This window comes from Cyrtonyx montezumae, unplaced genomic scaffold (genome assembly GCF_038088225.1).
Source record: "Cyrtonyx montezumae isolate F1298 unplaced genomic scaffold, pur_monq_1.0 scaffold_8, whole genome shotgun sequence".
In the NCBI taxonomy this organism is placed as follows: domain Eukaryota; kingdom Metazoa; phylum Chordata; class Aves; order Galliformes; family Odontophoridae; genus Cyrtonyx; species Cyrtonyx montezumae.
The window spans coordinates 42,422,214-42,441,725 of NW_027072089.1; the positions used below are offsets into that span (position 1 = coordinate 42,422,214).

Here is a 19,512-nt window from a genome sequence, read left to right on the forward strand (position 1 = left end):
AGGCTTGGGGCAGAATGGCTTGAAGACTGTATAGAAAAAAAGGACCTGGGGGTGTTGGTTGATGCTTGGCTGAACATGAGCTGACAGTGTGCCCAGGTGGCCAAGAAGGCATCCTGGTCTGCATCAGAAATAGTGTGGCCAGCAGGAGCAGGGAGGTGATCATTCCCCTGTACTCGGTTCTGGTGTGGCCACACCTTGAGTACTGTGTTCAGTTTGGGGCCCCTCACTACAAGAAGGACATTGAGGCCCTGGAGCGTGTTCAGAGAAGGGCAACAAAACTGGTGAGGGGTCTGGAGCACAAGTCTTATGAGGAGCGGCTGAAGGAGCTGGGATTGTTGTGTCTGGAGGAGAGAGCTCAGGGGAGACTTCAGTGCAGTCCACAACTTCAAGGGAGGTTGTGGTGAGGGAGGGGTTGGCCTCTTCTCCCAAATAACTAATGACAGGATGAGAGGCAGTGGCCACAAGTTGTACCAGGGAAGATTTAGATTGGATATGAAGAAAAACTTTTTCTCTGAAAGTGGTCAGACGCTGGAATGGCCTGTGTAGGGAAGTGGTGGAGTCACTGCCCCTAGAGCTGTTCAAGAAGCATCTGGATGAGGTACTAAGGGATATGATTTAGTAGCTTAGTGGGTAGGGATAGTGATAAGAGGATGGTTAGGCTAGATGATCTTGTAGGTGCTTTCCAACCTACTGTTTCTATGTTTGTTTTTTGCTTACCTTTCCTTTGGGGTGTGTGTGTCTACACAATATATAGAGATAGATACATACAAAAGTTCTACAAATTCTTACAAATTTCTACTTCCTCAAAACAGAAACTACCGTAAAAGAAAAACATCTATTTTGCTTTTTAATGGATTAATTGCTTGGTACTGCTCCCAGTTTTTACTGTGCATCCAAATGTTAATAATCCAGGGCTTGCGGGTGGTGCTGCATGCAGCTGTGATGGCAGTGGATTTCCACTATCAGGTATCTGCAGTCTTTTTATTTTTTTCTTTCAAACATACTCATTCAGAACTATGTATTCAGTCCTACTTTCTTCTCCCCCCGTTCCAGATGCTGTCAATGTCCTGTTACAGGAACAACACAGCTCTTGTCTATAGTAAAACAGAAGGGTTTTGTATTCCTTGTTCCTTTAACTAAAAGTTCTTAAAGCTTGTTGCTGGGAAGCCACTTCCTTATCAGCAGTGATTTCTGAAGGCGTGTAAGCAGTGTAGTTGCTACAGGCCTGATGTCAGCTGTGAAGACTGGGAGCAGAAACCTGGGGACAACTGCAAGTCTGAGAATGCTGAGGGTGCTGTAGGAAGAAATCAGAGTGGTACCAGCTAAAGAACAGCAGCTTTGGAAGGAGGCTCTGCTACTATCATCTTTTCCAAAGGCATTTCACAAATAATTCTCTGAAGGATTTTCCTTGTTTTTGCCCAGTTTTCTCTGCTTCCTTCAAATATCAGGCATCATAATAGTTGCAAACAGATATATTATGTGTAGAAAATTGTCTCTGTAGAAGAAATGTGGGAAGAACTATATGCAATAAAGCAACTTTTAACTTCCCCATAGTGTCCCAGGTTCAAACAAAATACTTTGACACAAAAAGAAGGCTTCATACAGAGCATTTATGTTCTCTTAATGCCTAGCTATCTGTCTTCTACAGAAAAATTGCGTGTAAAGTGATATCTACTTGGGGCTTTGATTTATTTTCTGCAGGCAAGTTCATGCTTTGCAAAATACTGTATAATTCTAACAGCAAAATTGGAGCGGGGAAAATATTCTGTGAAGTTCTGAATGCTGTTTTGCTCTTCCTGAAATCCTTTGTCTCTAAGAAAACAGTTACTCCATTCATTCAGCAGCCATTTTTTATGGGGGTCCCAGCCGTAATAGATGTGGCTGTGCTGAGTTATTTAGAAATAAGAACTTTTCATGTGGAAAGCACCATAATCTTACATTTCAGAATAACTTCTAAACAGAAAAATAAAATATGGGCATTTATTTGAGTGTACATGTGCTACATGTGGATGGTAGTCTGCCTGACAGAAGGAATCTTGGTGTACTGGTGGACAGTCAGTTGAACATGATTCAGCAGTGTTCCCAGGTATCAGGAGCTGGACTAGGTAGGGAAGTAATCTTCCCCATGTATTTGATACTGGTGAGGCCCCACCTCAAGTACTGTGTTCAGTTTTGGGCACTTCAATACAGAAAAGACATTGCGATGCTGGACCAAGTCTAAAGAAAGACAGCAAGAATGGTGAAGGGCCTGGAAAGTATGCCCAATGAGGAATATGCCTGAAGGAATTGGGGCTGCTTAATCTGGGGAAGAGGAGGCTGAGGGAAGACTATATTGCTCTTTTCAAATACCTGAAAGTAATTGCAGTGAGAGTGATGTTGGTCTCTTCTCACTGGTGACAGGTGACTGGACAAGGGAAAATGGCCTACAGTTGCACCAGGGGAGGTTTAAATTGGATTTCATGAAAAACTTCTTTACAGAAAGGGTTGTTAAGCACTGGAGAAGACTCCCTAGGCAGGTGGTTGAGTCACCATTCCTGAATGTGTTTAAAAATCATCTGAATGTGGTGCTCAGGGTCATGATTTAGTGATGGGTTGTTAGAGGTGGGGTAGTATGGTTAGGTTGTGGTTGGACTTGATGATCTTTGAGGTCTTTTCCAACCTGAGCAACTTTATGATACAGTTCAGTTCTTCTAATATTTGTCTTTGACCGATCTCTTTTCAGTATATCATCTTCATTTAAAAGGTCAGGTTTTTCATTACATTATTTACTCTTTACTACACGCTTCTATCAGATATTTACATTACAAGAGTGTCCTATTATGTTGAATTTCAGTTTACTTTTTCTTCTTGCTTTTCAGCCTAATTTTAACAACTGCTCTTCAGCTTCTAGTAACCTTTTTTCAAGCTAAAAGTGTTCTGATTCAGGTTAATGAGTTGCATCTTTGATATTCTGCAGTCTTCTATATTCTATTATAAACTGAGTTTAATAAACTGGATGGATGGGGGGAGGGTTGTGGATGTAGTAATAACTAATAACAAGGCTAAGGATGTGTGGGATAGATGAGTGGACAGTGAAGTGGATTGAGAACTGGCTGACTGGCAGAGCGCAGAGGGTTGTCATCAGTGATGCAGAATCTGGTTGGAGACCTGTAACCAGCAGTGTCCCCCAGGGGTCCATGCTGGGTCCAGTCATGTTCAACTCTTCATCAGAACTCTTCATCAGTGACCTTGATGAGGGGATAGAATCCACCCTCAGCAAGTTTGCTGATGATATGAAGTTGGGAGGGTTGGCTGACATGCCTGAAGGCTGTGCTGCTATTCAGTGAAGCATGGACAGGCTGGAGAGCTGGACAGTAAGAAAGCAGATGAGGTTTAACAAAAGCAAGTGTAGAGTCTTGTACTTAGGGAGGAATAATTGCATGCACCAGTACAGGCTGGGGAATGACCTGCTGGAGAGGGGCTCTGTATAGAGCCCTGAATGTCCTGGTGGATGACAGGTTGACCATGAGCCAGCAGTGTGCCCCCTGTGGCCAAGAGGGCCAATGGGATCCTGGGGTGCATTAAAAAGAGTGTGGCCAGCAGGTCGAGGGAGGTGATCCTCTCCCTCTACTCTGCCCTGCTGAGGCCTCATCTGGAGTACTGTGTCCAGTTCTGGGCTCCCCAGTACAAAAAAGACAGGCATCTCTTGGAAAGAGTCCAGCGGAGGGTCACAAAGATGGTGAAGGGCCTGGAGGATCTCCCCTATGAAGAAAGGCTAAGTGAACTGGGTCTCTTTAGCCTTGGGAAAAGAAGACAGAGGGGACTTGATCCAGGTTTATAAGTATCTGAGGTGTGGAGGACAAAGTGGTGAGGCCAGGCTCTTTTCAGCAGTGTGTGGAGACAGGACAAGGGGGAATGGACAGAAACTGCAGCACAGGAGGTTCTGCATGAATGTGCATCAGAACTTCTTTATGGTGAGGGTGACGGAGCACTGGCACAGCTGCACAGGGGGGTTGTGGGGTCTCCTTCTCTGGAGATATTCAAGACCCGCCTGGACGCCTACCTGTGCGACCTGGTGTAGGGAACCTGCTTTGGCAGGGGAGTTGGACTCAATGATCTCTAGAGGTCCCTTCCAACCCCTATGATTCTGTGAGTTTATGGACCTTTTGTGTCAGGTGTACGGGATTAGTTAGGTGTACAGGTGTACAAGATTACTACTTTTTGGCAAGATCATGCTTCCAATGAAGTTAGTGTCAAGAATCAGATACTTGAGGCTTTCCCGTATTACAGTATAGCTGGGTGAAAAGCTGGTCAATTAATTTTCCAGGCATCTCATCAGGGTGTTAACTTTCTCCACTACAGCAGTGGATGATGTGTGTAGGTGGAGTGGTGGCTGCAGCCACTTTGAGAGTTCTGTCTGATTCCCATCCAGGGTAGAAATATTAAGAACATCAACAGAAACCTACATGCTGGAAATAGTAGCTTGTATACAGTATGCTGTTCACAGGTTCTTTGGTGGAGAATGACAGTGTAACATAAGAACTATCTACATCTGTTATTATTCCAGGTCAGAATCTGGAGAAGACGCTGAAGATGATGCAGACACATTGAGGACTTCAGGAAAGTGAGCCATGCGTCCTTCTGAAAGCTGAGGAGTAGCCCTCTGTTAGGGTCATGAACCTAAGACAAGTCTTCGTGTCGCTACTGATGTTTGGAGTAGCTGGTCTACTCCTCTTCGTGTATCTGCAGGCCTGGACTGAAGAGCAGAATACAGGTACAAGCTTCTGGGTTGTGGGTTTCTTGTGATGTTTTTTCTTTTGTTGTTGTTGAAGTTATTGCATCCATGGCTTAAAAGGTGTTCGAGAAGTCCATTGAGTAAGTGTGGACAACTCAAAGAAGTCCTCCCTGTGTGGCAGTAGAATGTTATTGACAGGAGATTTGTTTTAGTAACTGTACTTAATACATACATGAGAAGAGTCCATTAGGCACCTAATCATATCTGCTTCATTTGCAAAATAAGTGTTGTGAAAATGTATTGTGTATACTTGAAGCCAAGCTTCTGCTATTTCCACTTCTGAAGTAGTTTTATATGATCATTTTTTGTGTGCTTTTTTTATACATTTATGATGAGTGATGAAGCAATTTTTGAAGAATTACTGTAATGTAGACAAAAATGGTAACAACACTCAGAGTCATCCCATCCCAATGTTGTTATTGCTAGAGATTGCTAGATACTGTATTTTCAAATCTTTGTCATATGTCGCATCAGAGGCATGTTGCAACTTCAGCTAAATGTGTATTGGTACTGGCTCAGGATTACGTTTCTAAGTTGACTTTATTGTGGCAATTTACCATGCTTTGGTTTGCCCCAAGGGGTGATCTATATTCATTTTGGAATGAAACTAGAATGAGCAATTCTCCTCAGCCCCCAGCAGCTGCTCAGTTAATCTGAAGTAAATGCCCTTCTACTGTGTGTGGGGCAGATATCCACATCCTCATCACCCACTGTTTAGCTTTGCTAATATGTTTCTGTTGTAGCACACTGTAACATGATGTATTTGTTTTTGTCTTCTCCCTCCCTAAAAATATGGTCTGTTCCCAGCTAGTTAAGAAGTACTACCTTTTATGTCCTCTTGCCTCTATTGCTTAAATTCTGACCATGTTAAAAAAATCTTACATTAAAATATACTGATAATATTGTGAAGAAATATGTTCATAAAATCACATTTGTCTGCCAGAGTTGTCAAGATCTCTGCTAGGCCTCGGTACATAAGGAGAGCGTACATCTCCTCCCAGTTTAATGTTGTCCCCCAACTTAGTATGCATTCTAGTCCTGCTTCAAAGTCATTGATGAGAACATTAAAGAAATCTGGTCGCAGCATAGAGCTCTGTGGAGCCCACTAGTGTATTTACAAGCTGATGTTAATGAAACTTTTAAAAGTAGTATGGGCTCCCTTTGGAAAGATTCCCGTGTAATCAAGTGTTGACAGGAGAGTGTTGACAGAAGCAGACCTTACAGAGCAACTCTTCCTTGAAGCTGTTCTTGGGAATGTTAAGGGCAGATATCCTTGCTTTCAAGGTAGTTCAGGAATGTAGATGATGTCTGTAGATTATTGATTTATTTACTTGCTGACATTCTTTACATTCCTTCCGTTATTTGTCCTGTAGTTAACCTTTCTTTCTGTGAAGTGCTTGGTATTACTATTTCTATTTTCCTCCCTCACAAATACACTTTTCTCTGTATGTATAGGCTGTTAAGAAGAAACAGGAAAAGAAGGGGAATTAGAAGATACAGTGTTCTTCAGGGCCGTTAAAGGTTTTCTCATTCATATATTGCCATGATTTTCATAGTAAGAGAGGGTTTTCCTTGTTTTCACTTGGAAATGTATACATCTGGGGGCTAAACTAGATGATCTCTGGCGGTCCCTTCCAATCCCGACAATTCTGTGATATTTCAATACTAAAATAGGAACTATCAGAGAATAAGATACTGGTTTGTGAACTTAAAACATGACTGCAGTTTTGGGTGCCCTTTTGTGTCATTGGACTGCTGTTCTAACAGCACTTCATCAAGATCCAAAAAATGAGTTTTGTCATCTTCTGCAGTGGACAGGTCAAGTGCATTAGAAAGTTCATGAAGAAAAGTCATTCACTGGTGTCTGGTCTTGCTTGTTTCTCTTCCAATTTAAAATGCAGAGAGCTACTCTGTTTTATTTCCAACACCTGTACCTCCTCTAAGCATTCTGTTGCACAATTCTCTAATGATTTTGTCCTCCTTTCCTTGATGCTGCTTCAGTTTGCTATTAAATAAAACATACTTCTGTATTCACAATATGCCTTGGCTAATGTGCACTTTTGACTCTTTTTTATGTTTTTCATACTGACTCATGTTGTGCACTGTGGCTTTTTTGGGGATGAGCTGTCTGGAGAAGCACAAATTGACAAGTACCCATATAAGGATTTTATATTGTCTTTTAGTTGTGTCACTAGTTGCACAGCTGTAAGATAGCAAGAGTTTTAATCTCCCAAGTATTTGACTTGATGTTCTACTGAGAAATGGAGAATGTTCCTTGTGCTTCTCAACTGTGATGCCATGAGTCTATAGAGACAAATGTTTATCATAGTTGGAACTGTTTTTATCTTCTGTGGTGCCCTGCACAAGACAGATAACAATCATGTTTGGTTGCTGAAGCAGAAAGTAGTTAAGGGTGACTCAGTACAGGCATGCCATGTCTTCTACACCCTCCTGCAATGCTTGGGCTCTTCTGGTTAATTCTAATCACGATCACCATCTCTATTCCTTATAAATAAATAAAAAGAGCATCTTTCATTCTGGAAAACAGCTTTTAGCTCTATAATACTCCTTTCTGATGGCTGTTGAGAGAGAGATCTTACTGAGGTAAGAGACATGTTTCTTGGTTTGTCTTTGTGCATGGGGTGTGTAGAGACAGGATAATATATTCATACTTGAGGTCAGAGTCCATTCTGCTGGATGTCATCAGTTCATCTCAGTGTAGTAGGAAAGAGATATGTCAAGGGCAATTTGGGACATGAATATCAACATGTACAGATTTTACTGGGCTAACATCACTGACATCAACACTGACAGTTTAAAATGTGCTCATATGTTCTGCCTACAACATGAATGCAAATATTTACTTATATATATTCATACTCAGAATTGAAATTGGTATGAAATCAACTAAGTTCAACTGCTTTACTGGACAGTTCCCCATACTGTCTTATGCTCTTCACATTAAATACTGTGTCACTGATTAAGAAGCAGTTACTATTTATTACATGCTTAATAATTTCCAGCAATCTACTCTCATATAGGGGAAGCAAACTAATGAGTCTTCCAGAACTGATATTGAGTTTGATATTACGAATCACTTAGGATGTGTGGGTATGCATAGCAAGCAAGCACACTTGCAATTTAACCCAGCTGTGTTACAGATGTGAATTAGACTTCTAAGGATTCTGATATTGTACTTCAAAAGCTTCTGTTTTGGGAGGCAGATGTAATTTACTGTGATTGGTACAAAATAGTATTGAATACTTTTGTGAATAGATGTGTGATGAGCGTTTTGTTTCCTTCTTTTAGTGAATTTAATAGGCACACTCCACAACAATAAATTCTATCATCTTCATGCCTATCTGGAACTAGTTCAGTGTTTCATCAGGTGCACTATGACTGATAACTCATCTGGAAAAATGCTGTGCTGTCCTTACCCTCCCCTAGAAACTATCCCTCCTATCTAGTTCCTGAGGGTAGGAAAGTCGGCCTCTTCTTTTTCTCAGCAGCTTTGTGTTTCACCTTAGATACTGGTTTTCATATGTATGCATTCTTCTTCCTTTGCAGGGTATTAGTATGGTTGTTTTTTTTTTCTTCAGCACTGTATGGATGACTAGGCAGCTTTTTGTGGTCTGCTTGCTTTTCTGACACAGGAACATTTTGCCCTTTGAGCTGCTGAGTAGTTCTCATCATTCTGACTCCGTTCCCATTCCTTAGGCTGCAGCATTAATTTCTATGAAGAATCTGAAGAAATTTGACTCAAACTGTCATTAACAATCTTATTTTAAGAAAAGTTTGACATCCCATAAAAAAAACCTACATGAATTGCATCAGTTCAGTCTGCTCTTTGTAGCTATCCAGACTGTATCTGTGCTATTCAGCATGAGGGCTTTTTTTTATTCTTGCTTTCTTTCCTGTCCTTGGTAGTCCAAGGGGGTCTCTTTGGTCATTTGGTAACTTGGTGAGATACTTTGAGTCTGTGGAATTTCTTCCTTGTCTTGATGCTAAGTAGCAGATGAGTATGTGTACGAATGTACTCAATACATGGTACCATTTAATCTATTTTTTTTCTTTTTGTTTAAATCTTACCTGAGTGGAACAAGGTTATGGCTTAAAGGATAGTTCATACATAATGAATTACAGAGGCAAATGTTTACAGAAAGATCAAAATTTTGGGGGGGAGTCTGGCTGTAAATGAGAGAGGATCCTGCTCAATAACAGGTATTAGTTATGAATAATGTAGTTGGTTTAGTACATTTGAAATATTTGTTGTAGATGCCTTGGGTAGTTTATATAAGATATGCTAGTGGCTGGAGAATGCCACCAGTATGACAAAGCAAGTTTTGTTTTGTTTACAGTGCTTAACAATCAGTGAGGCCGGGTATATTCTGTATTGCCCCTTCTTATTAAAGTATACTGTCTTCTGTGTGTATTATATTTTCCTCATAACTTGCTTGAAGCACAAAAGAAAGATGATTAATTAGGATCAGTAAATGCTGCTTGGTGAATGATTATTGTTCTTCAAGTTTCTCATACGAAAGAGGTAAGGGGGACCTGAGGAACTACAAGTTTGTGTGCCTCACCTCTGTGCCTGGGAAGATCATGGAACAGATCCTCCTGGAAAACATGTTAAAGCACGTGAAGGGATGAGTGAGTGAACCAGAATGGATTCACTAAGGGAGGGTTGTGCCTGACCAGTCTGGTCTTCTGTGATGGAGTGATGGTATCAGTAGACAAAAAGAAGGCAACTGATGTCATCTACCTGGACTTTTGCAAGGTCTTTGATGTGGTCCACCATCACATTTTCATTTCTCGATTAAAAAGGCATAAATTTGAAGGATAGATTATTTGGCGGATAAGGAATTTGTTGGATGGTCATAGCCAGAGCAGTGTGGTCAGTGGCTTTATGTCTGAGTGGAGGGTGGTGACAAATGGTGTCCACCAGAGGTCTGTCTTGGGATTGGTTCTCTAACGTCTTTATCAGCAATATAAATGATGGGATCGAATGCACCCTCAGCAAGTTTGCTGATAACGTGAAGCTGAGCACTGCAGTTGATATAGCAGAAGGAAGGGATGCCATCCAGAGGGACCTTGATAAACTTGAAATGTGACCCCTTTTGAGCCTAATGAGGTTCAACAAAGCAAAGGGCAAGATTTTTGCACTGGGGCTGGGAGACACATATATGGTCTGGGAGAAGAACTCCTTGAGAGTAGCCCTGCTGACAAGTACTTAGGAGTCCTGGTAGATTAAAAAAAAAAATACAAAAAACCTTGAGATGAGCCAGCAGTGTGTGCTTGCATGATGGAAAGCCAACAGTATCCTGGGCTTTATTAGAAGAGGGATGACCAGCAGGGTGAGGGAGGGGATTGTTCATCTCTACTCAGCCCTCATGAGGCTCCATCTGGAGTATTGCATCTGCGTCTGGGTCCCACAACACAGGAAGGATGTTGAGCTTTTGGAGAGGGCCCAGAGAAGGGCCATAGTGAACATCAGATGGACTAGAGCACCTCGCCTATGAAGACAGTCTGAAGGAGATGGACTTCTCCAGTCTGAAGAAAAGGAGACTGCAGGGAGACCTCATTATGACCTTTCTATATTTAAAGGAAGTTTATAAATGTGACAACTTTTTTATGTGGGTAGATAGTGATAGAAAAAGGGGATGTGGTATTAAACTAAAGCAGAGGAGGTTTATATTAGATACCGGGGGAAGTTTTCACTGAGAGGGTGGTGAGAGATGCTGGAACATGCTGCCCAGAGAGGTTGTGGATGCCTCATTTCTGAAGGTGTTCAAGGCCAGGTTGTATTGGGGCCCTAGGCAACCCAATCTAATACTTAATCTAGTGGTTGGCAACTCTACCTATGGGAGGGGGAGTAGGAACCGATGCTCCTTGAGGTCCCTTCCAACCCAAACTATTCTGTGACTCTGATAAGTCCTGAAATAAACCCAGCCCCAAAACTCTGAAGTTCATTCTTTTTAGAGAAAATCAGTGTCAGAGAGCAAATCAGTTTAAAGGTTTTATTTCTAAAACTGTAAATGTTCATTAAGGATTGCAGAATATACTGTATTTAAAGTGTTACTGTGTATAAAGATAACATTATTCTTAGGCACTTATCAGCTAGTTAAGGGTAAAATACTAGGCGCATCGTTTAGTTTGGATTTTTACTGGTTTGATACTGATTTATTGGAGATGTACAATAGCAACCTTTGTGGAAAGCCTTTGTCAACAGCAAGTGGCAGTACTATTTTTCAGCTTGAAAATATTATCTGTTTCAGTTGGTCTTTAAGAACTTTTACTCCTTCTAGTACAACTTTTACTACCATACTTCCCCATGATAACAAAGTCCAAGAGTGTCACTAACCTCTAGCAAACCTGTGTGATACTGGGAAGTAAACAGAATTTGTCCCTCACTACTTCATTATTTCAGATGACTTTGTGGTGATATTGACCATGCAGCTTTCCATAGGGTAGTGCTGGCTGAAATTCGTAGCTCTAGCAAATTCAGGCTGAGTACACAGTTGTCTCTTAATCCTGCAGTTTCCTATGACCGCATCTATAAGGGACAATGACATAAGAGTTACCAAGACTTCTGAGTGATGGCAGAAGTTAGCGTGGGGATAGGGATGCTAAGCAAAGAAGATTCAATGCTCCACATCATTTTAATAATTATTTCCTGTTTAAAAGTCTGCAATACTCATAAGCAAAAGAAAACCAGGACAGTTGGTCACAGCTAGACTTTCTCAAACCAATAGAGGAAAAAGATATAGAGATGGATGACTTAAATTTACTTGGTTTCATTAGGTTATTATTGTTGTGTTTTTTTTGTTTTTTTTTTTTTTGTCTCAGTTTAAAAGCTCCTGAAATGGCATGATGGAATACGATGGTAAACGGTGTTGAGGCAGTAATTGTATTGAACAGGCTGGGGGAATGATGGGAGAGGGAGGAAAAAAAAAAAAGCAAAAAAAAAAAAGCTGTCTTTCACTCTCTGTTAAAAATGCACTTGCCTATGTGGGTAGGTGAAATTCACCAGGAAGATCTCAACCCTCACCTTTCTTCTTCCAGCTGAGCTTTGTCACTTTCAGACATCGCCCACAAAAGGACCTGCAAGGTTGATTCTTTTGAATTCCTGTAGGCCAGTTGGACATAAATGGTGGCTTAAGAAAAGTTCAGAGAGATCTCCAAACTCTTCTTAGTTCTGGGATTGAATGTTGCACCAGTGTGGTGGTGTTGGTTGTTTTTTGTTTTTGTTTTTTGCTTTCAAAGCTTGCTTTAGTAGGCCAGGGTCAACTGTTTCATCTGTTTAGGCTTTCTTTCCTAATCTGTGTGGTCAGACATCAGTCTGGCACATCAGGTTTGGCGCTTAATCTCACACTGGATACTGTGATTTGTTTACTTCTCTCATTACTCAGTTTTCTTTGGTGCTTTATAGTAGTGTGACGGATCTTGGCCATCAGAGGCAACCCTGTTTTTCCTAGCAATTTAGTCTTTCCTTTGGGTGCTAGATAATGTAACTAGGATACTTCGGCTTTCTGCATGTGGCTTCTGATGCCTTACCTATTGCTTTAATTTTTATATGCATGTGTCCAAGGAATCTTTGGTTTAGGAAAATTGAGTTTCTTCCTGAGAAATGGAAATAGCAAGGGGAAATACATGTCTCTTGGCAAAGAGTTTCTTTGCCTTAGAATGTAATGGATGTTGGCCTAATAGCCACAAAATTTGACATGCACCTCAGGGGACTGCTTCTGCATGTCATAGATGCTGAGAAACATACAGAAACGTAACTAAAGATAGCAGCCTGAGGTTAACAATAATCTGAATCAATATTAAATTTTACTGTGAGAAAACGCCAGGTGAAAGAAGAGGAGGTGATAATTGATTTTATACTTAATGTGATTGGAATAGACCAGGTCATTTCAGTACCAATTAGAATCTAGCAATTGGATAACTCTTCCAGCTGTACATGTGTGAGGGTATAGATGAGTAAGCAGTTAAGGATTTATAATACTTTCTACTGCGTGTGAATTACAATCTCAGTTTAGTTTCTCAGCTTGTACTTTGAAACAGCTCAAATGAACTGAGATTATTTGTAGTCATGCAGTTCTGTACCCTTTGTACGTGTTTATCGCCTCTTGGTAAGTTTGCAATGAGAAAGAGGGTTTGGGAGCTCTTGCTTCTGATGATCAGCCAGGGAGATCTGGTGCATGAGCTATGTTAGCTACAGCTGGGATCATTCATCTGTATTAAGTAGAAAAAGAGAAATATCAGTGCCTGGTGCATCACCATTGATCCATAAAATACTTTGGTTAGGGAAAGAAAATGCATTTAATAGGAAATAATAAACATAGTAAGTACTGTGTATGGTTTTATCTTTTGACTCTTGGTTATACTTGATATTCTTGCTTAAACTTTGAGGAGGAGCAGACAGACACAAGGAAGCAACACAATTATTTGTGAATGCTTTGGTGCCGAAAACTTAGACTTTTCTGTCATTCCTACTTTCATGCAGCTGCTGACTGTTTTCAGACAAAGTTCTGTCTGGGCTGGCAGCCTTAATTTGAACAAAGATATCGTTGGGTTGGAGTGGGGACCTTGAGTCTTCTGCTATTGGACTTGCTGTGACACAAGTGGTGTTTTCCATGCATAACTGTGAGTCACTGTGTGATTCCCACTATCCTCTACCTTGTGGGAAGCTGGCTTCTCTTGACAGCATTTCAGGAAGGCTGAAAATAGAGTGCTGTGTGTAATGCAAGCAGCATGGGAGGGTCAGCTACTCTGCAGGAAGGGGCATAGCATGAGGTCCGTGTTACTGAGAAACGTGCTCACAGTCACAACAGTGTGCTGTATAGCTGTTGGTGGTGAGGTCTGACTGGGAAAGGCTGCTTGCCCTGTAGATGGCTTTGGGGACAATGGTGGAATAGGAAAACTAGAGCTCTGAGATAAAGAGGGAGTGTTATGTAGAAGAAAGCGAAAGCTCCTACAGTCAGTATCCTAGAACCCTGTTATTTTCAGAGTTTCTTCTTCCTGACCTTAGCCTCATACTGGTAGCAACTGAATGAGGAAACTTTATTATGGTGAAGTTAGTAGAATTTCACTCTTCTTGCTAAAATGATTTTATTATTCCTGGGGGGTAAAAAAAACCAAAAACAACCAAACAAAAAAAAACCACAAAAGCAACCCACTTAATGACAAACAGTACAGGGGAACCAGTGTTCCAAATATGTTAATATTCATGGGACACATTACAGTATATTAAATAACTGCAGTACACTTTTCAAATGAAGCATGGCAAGATATGTGAAGAATATACACATTGATGCATTAGTTTTATTTTTGTTTATCTTTGTTTCTGTTTTTTTTCTTGTTCTAAGACGACTCACTGATGCATGGTATGCCCTGTCCACTGTGGAGCACTAATGGTTTACAAACTGTTGGCATTAGTCATGACACTTGAATTGTGTAAAAATGCAGCCTGTCAGTTCTACCATATTCTGCACGTAATTCATTAAATGTCATTGTTTTAAGATAATTCTGTAATTATGGTCAAGAGTTATGATGCATTTACCAGAAAGTGCTGCTCCTCTGTTCTCGATGTAAGGCCAAAGAACTGAGACTCTCTGTGAACTTATGCTTGATTTATAAGCCACTTAGATAGCTGAGTAGCTCTGCAGAACAGTTATTAACAAAAGCAACAGAAAGTAGTTCTCTTTAAAAACCGAATTTTCCTTAGAACTGTAAGATCCTCAAGATGTCTAACCTTTTCTGCCTACTAGCAGTCCTCCAAGAGATCACTGAATACGTAAAATAGTGGTGCTAGGGAAGAAACAATTGTCATGTTCTGTGATGGGGGGTGAAGGAGGAGGGACTGGCAGGCAGGTTGGTAGAGAAACCAGAATTTAATTCTGTGTTGTTTTTTTTAACTGTTCCTGTGGGAACTGTTGAATAATTGATGCAATAATAGAAGCCCATTTGATATGAATAGAGTCCTAATCACTAAAGAAATTACATGTAGGAGCAAATTCATTAGAGTGAGAGTAGGCTGACTGGCCCCTCATTAAGTGATATCCAATGAAGTACAAAAACATTTGATTTATATTTTGTTGCAAGAACTTTTGGGTTTTTTTTTCTACTTGATCTCAACTGTCAGTTTTGAGAATGAGATGATACCTGTCTCAAACCCTGTTCTTGCCCTTGACTTTCATGTTAATTTCATTGCATATGTGGAAGGAATGGCACAAAGTATATGTGAGGTGTAAAAAGGATATGGACAGTACTGTACATCTTGAGCTTTTATTTGCGTTGCTCTTACAGATGGCGAAATTAATTTTGCCCTACTTTTCTTTCCTAATTTTGCACTTCAGTGCGTCTGTTTTGAAGATGAACAGGCAGATGAGACTGAGCTTATGTAGGCTTAAGTAGTTGCAGTGAAGTATAAATACTTCATGATTTATTTAACCTTTGAGCAGAAATTCCTTTCTGGTAGAATTAATCTGCAAATAGCTGAGGTGTGCTACCTCTTAAGTTATGATTGATCATGCAGTATAATGAAACTCCATTGGCATCAGGTTTAGGACTGACGTACATATAAATATAGCACAGATAAAGCTGCCAGATGCTGTGACTGATGGGTTGGTTCAAGGTACTCCAGACAAGTCGAGTCAGCCTTGTCTCTCCAGCTATCAAATGCCACATACGGTGTGGCTGGCATTAATATGCGGTAAATAAAACTTAGTTTATGTCACAGTTGGAAGTCAATTTAAGAAAAAACTATAATGGCCATGCTGCAAGTATTTGTCTTTCTTGAATGCTAGAGGTTTATCTTGGCATATAAAATGGGGTAATCCATGTAGGCTAGTATCAACTTACAGTATTCCTATTTTTTTCTGGAGCATTTGTTTGTTTTGAATTTTTTGCTATCTTTTCAGCACTTTTCTTCCCAAAGACTGCCTATTTCCTCTAGGTAAGAGGACTCTTAAGAATACCTAACTCCAGAGATGATAGTGCAGGAGCATCCATCTCCTTCACCTTTTCTTTCAAAGATGATCATTGACTTACCAACTTTTGCTATCATTGAGTATACCAAGAAAGAAGAATAAAAATCCAAGGAAAAAAATCAAAATGAGTTGTTCAGTAATAAATTATTTACTAGTGAATATGTCAAAATTTATTATTTTTTTCACCATTCATGGTAAACAATAGGAAAAATGAGAGAGATTTCAAAAATGACAAAAATACTAATGATTTCTTACTCTTCAGTGATCAGAAATGAGGGCAAGCTAGACACTACAGTTGCTTTATTCTAACCTGTATTATGACTACTATCTTGAGAGCTGCACTAAACTTGTTTGTTGCAATTATATATCTTACTGTACATGTTATGTTTTTCATGACTATATATTACTTTGGTCTGACTATTTCCTGGCAGTTCCTTTATGCCTTTATGTAAAATATTTTTGGCCTTGGTTATGTTGTTTCTGATGCATCAGTTAAATTCTCTATTATTAAATCATATTTCAGTGACTGAAGGCTGTCAATGCACATGTACGCATTCCGAGGGGTGGGAATGTGGAATTGGTATTAGTCATGCGTCATGACTAACCTGATCAAAATTGTTTGTTTGGTTTTTGTCTTGAGAAGACAGTGATACTGCACTTTTCTTCCATGTTTTTCCTACCTTGCAAATACGTGGAATAAACTAATGCAAACATCTGAATGCTTTCTAGCTACTAATACAATTTTTGTTGTGGGGGAAGGAGATCTGATCTGACATCAAAGCAGCTAATAAAAACTGGCAGTATGAATTTGTGTGTGAAGTGCTGCCTTATGATGGTAATGTGATCTGAGGAAATAAAAGAATAGTAGAAGAGAGGAAAAGCAGGGACTGAAAAGGTGAAAGATTTGGTGGTATGTAACTCAGCCCTTGGAAGATGATGAGAAAGTAGGTAAGTCTTTATTGCTCATTTTTTACCTAAGTTTTCCTTTTTCTAAAAGGACAGTGTCAATCAAGGGGTTCATAAGTAATATCTTTAACAAGGAATCTTTGTTACTTTTGATTTCAAGTACCTCAGCTAGTGTTTTGATGAAACCCATTTTACTTGGCAGATCAAAAAACAAAACAAACAAAAAAACTAAACTAGGTGAAGCTTTGGTGAAGCTTTTAAGGTACTCTCTAGCTTATAGTGTCTGCTTCAGTGCCTAGAGCAGTCTGTATGCGTAAGGCAAGTTTTAAAATGGTAATTTTAGAATTTTCTTTGCTGTCTGTGATTTAATAATTGGAGGCTTCCCGAACTGGACATGTGTTAAGTAGCCCTGGATTATTCCTTCTTCCATGAATCTATGCAATGATGTATTGAATGATGATTTTCTCCTGTGACTCCTGTGCTGAGGAGGGCCCAGCTTGAGTGTCTTGGAGATTCTTCACAGCGCTTTTTATTTGATGCTATGTAATCCTATAGAAGTATTCATTAAAGTGTGACATCAGTGATTTGCTAACAGACTTTCTGCCTTCTGTCTCATTATGAATGTGGTTTACCAGTCTTGAAACATTAAGGTGACTGACTCAGCAGAAGATCCCAATTACTTTACTTCCTTATTACATTATTTTTTTAAAGCTTTTATCTAGCAAAAGCAGCAGATCAGGAATGATTGGCTGTTTCATGTTAGCTTTGTACCTATCAAAGAATTAATAGTAATGTACAGAATGTTGTTCTCACAGCTGTTCTGGAATTGAGTTCCCACCAGTGCAAATAAACTGCAGAAGAGATTTATATAAGAAAAGGTCAGATCTGATGGACATTTGGGAAGGGGCTGAGTATTGAGCACTTCTTCCGTAGGAAGATGATTAGCATTTTTAAAATATGAGTAATATTTTATAGAATAACATTTACCTGCCAATGGGATCACTGACAGGACTGAAATAATGATTAGTTTTTGATTAGATGGATTTCTCCATGATTTTGACAAACTATGCATATTTAATGTGTAAGACTGAGAGGGAGAGAAATATGTGAGGATTTTTTTAAATATAAAACACCAAGAGTTCTGAATGCCACATCTGTTTAATGCTACTCATACAGTGATTAGAAATGAAGCTGACAGTCTAAATTAGGCAAAACATTTACTGGGCCTGGAAGTAGCATAGTTTTTTTTTTTTTTTTTTTGTATTTATCATCTAGAATGAAATTCTAGTGTATCAATCAGCTGCAACACCTTTGGGAACAGAATAATGATTAAACAGTGTTTGTGAACCTCCTGCCATCGCAGTTTTCACTGCTTCAAGGAAGTGACCTGCTGCCATTTCATCTCTGAAGAGCTGTCTGTCATTAGTGGGTGTAGGTATGACTACTCGCTTCATCTTGGAGAAAATGAGCACCTAACAATAGCTAAAATGTTTGTAGAATGAAACTGCTGCCTAAACTTTAGGAACTAAAAACTGAATTTTCCTGTGTTATCCAACAATCAACAAGGAAAATGATGGTAGTGTCAGCTGGTCAGTGTTGAGTGAGATTTTGAGACGTGAAGGTATGTGAACAGAAGGAAGTAGCTTTAATAATATGAGGCAATGTGGCAAGCCATTGATAACCACAGATTTAGAAACTGATAAACACAAGCCTGTGTAGGGCAGAGAAAGCCTCAAAGATGTTGTGATTAATATGTGTAGCTGAACTTCAAGTCCTGTTAAACATGGGGGAAAAAAAAGGAACCTGAGATTTTTTACTAGCTGTGATGAAGACCTCTGAAACCAGTGTTGATATATGGGGGATCTTTACCATTTGAATTTAAGGGTGGGAAGGCAAGTGATAATGTATCATGTAATTTATTTGAGAAATGTCTCTGAAAGAGCTAATCAGAGTACTATTAGCAAATGTTTTGCAGTCTGTCCTCTAACATATGATTTCTTGTAAGGAGTCCTTGCAACAGCAATCGATGAATTTTTCATTTAAGGTTAAAATACCTCAGAATTGTGAATAAAATCTGTGTACAGTTTGTTGAGGCAGAAGTTGGAAATTCTGATGTTACAGATTCCTTTTGTCAATACTGAAACTTATTTTTTCTTTTGTTTTTAATTTTAGTTCTATGAAGTTGCATTTTCTGATAGAAACTATACTGCGTATGTTGTTTGAACTGTAAGATAGGGACTGAAGTATTTTTTTAACTCAGTTCCTGAAAGCAAGAAAAAGGCAGCGTTCAGTCACTGATAAAATAATCAGCAAAGCTGATCAAGTATTCTGAAGCTTTTAGAAAGTAATATAAAACCTCATTCATGTAGTTTTGATTTGAAGAACTTTTTCTTGTAACAAAATATATATCCCTCTTTGAGAATTAATTTTCTTTTGGAAGAAGTCCTTGAAGTCTATTTCTAGTAACTGTCTGATTAAGAGATGGAAGAGTGTATATGATTGCTGAATGTCTTCTTGAAGGAGCTCAAGTACCTTGTTTAGTGTAAATATCAATGTATATATATAAATACATACCTATTTATATAGGTTAAAAAAAGTATGTGCATAGGTGCATGCATATAATCTAACCTTTCTCATAGCGTGGGCAGTTGTTTTGTGGGTCGATTCAAACAGAATAGACCAGCTGGTAAAACTACCTAGTAGGCTCATAGTGAAATAATGGCTCACCATTGAATATAAAATAGCTTTTCAGAAGGCACTCAAGAGTAATGCAAATGGATAAGAGAAAGTAACATGTGCAACTTGCTTTTCATTGATACAGTGACAAGCAGTAGATGGGAC

At 39.5% G+C, this 19,512-nt stretch overlaps 1 protein-coding gene across 4 annotated transcripts in view; it reads left to right on the forward strand.

Annotated features, from left to right (window-relative positions):
* CHST9 (carbohydrate sulfotransferase 9) overlaps positions 1–19,512 on the forward strand; it is a 175,196-nt gene that overhangs the window by 87,972 nt on the left and 67,712 nt on the right. For all 4 annotated transcript variants that reach the window (XM_065752624.1, XM_065752625.1, XM_065752626.1 and 1 more), the window contains one exon: positions 4,547–4,753. In XM_065752624.1, the coding sequence (XP_065608696.1) occupies positions 4,654–4,753 (100 nt within the window). In that variant the 5' untranslated portion in view covers positions 4,547–4,653. The remainder of the gene's footprint in view (positions 1–4,546; positions 4,754–19,512) is intronic.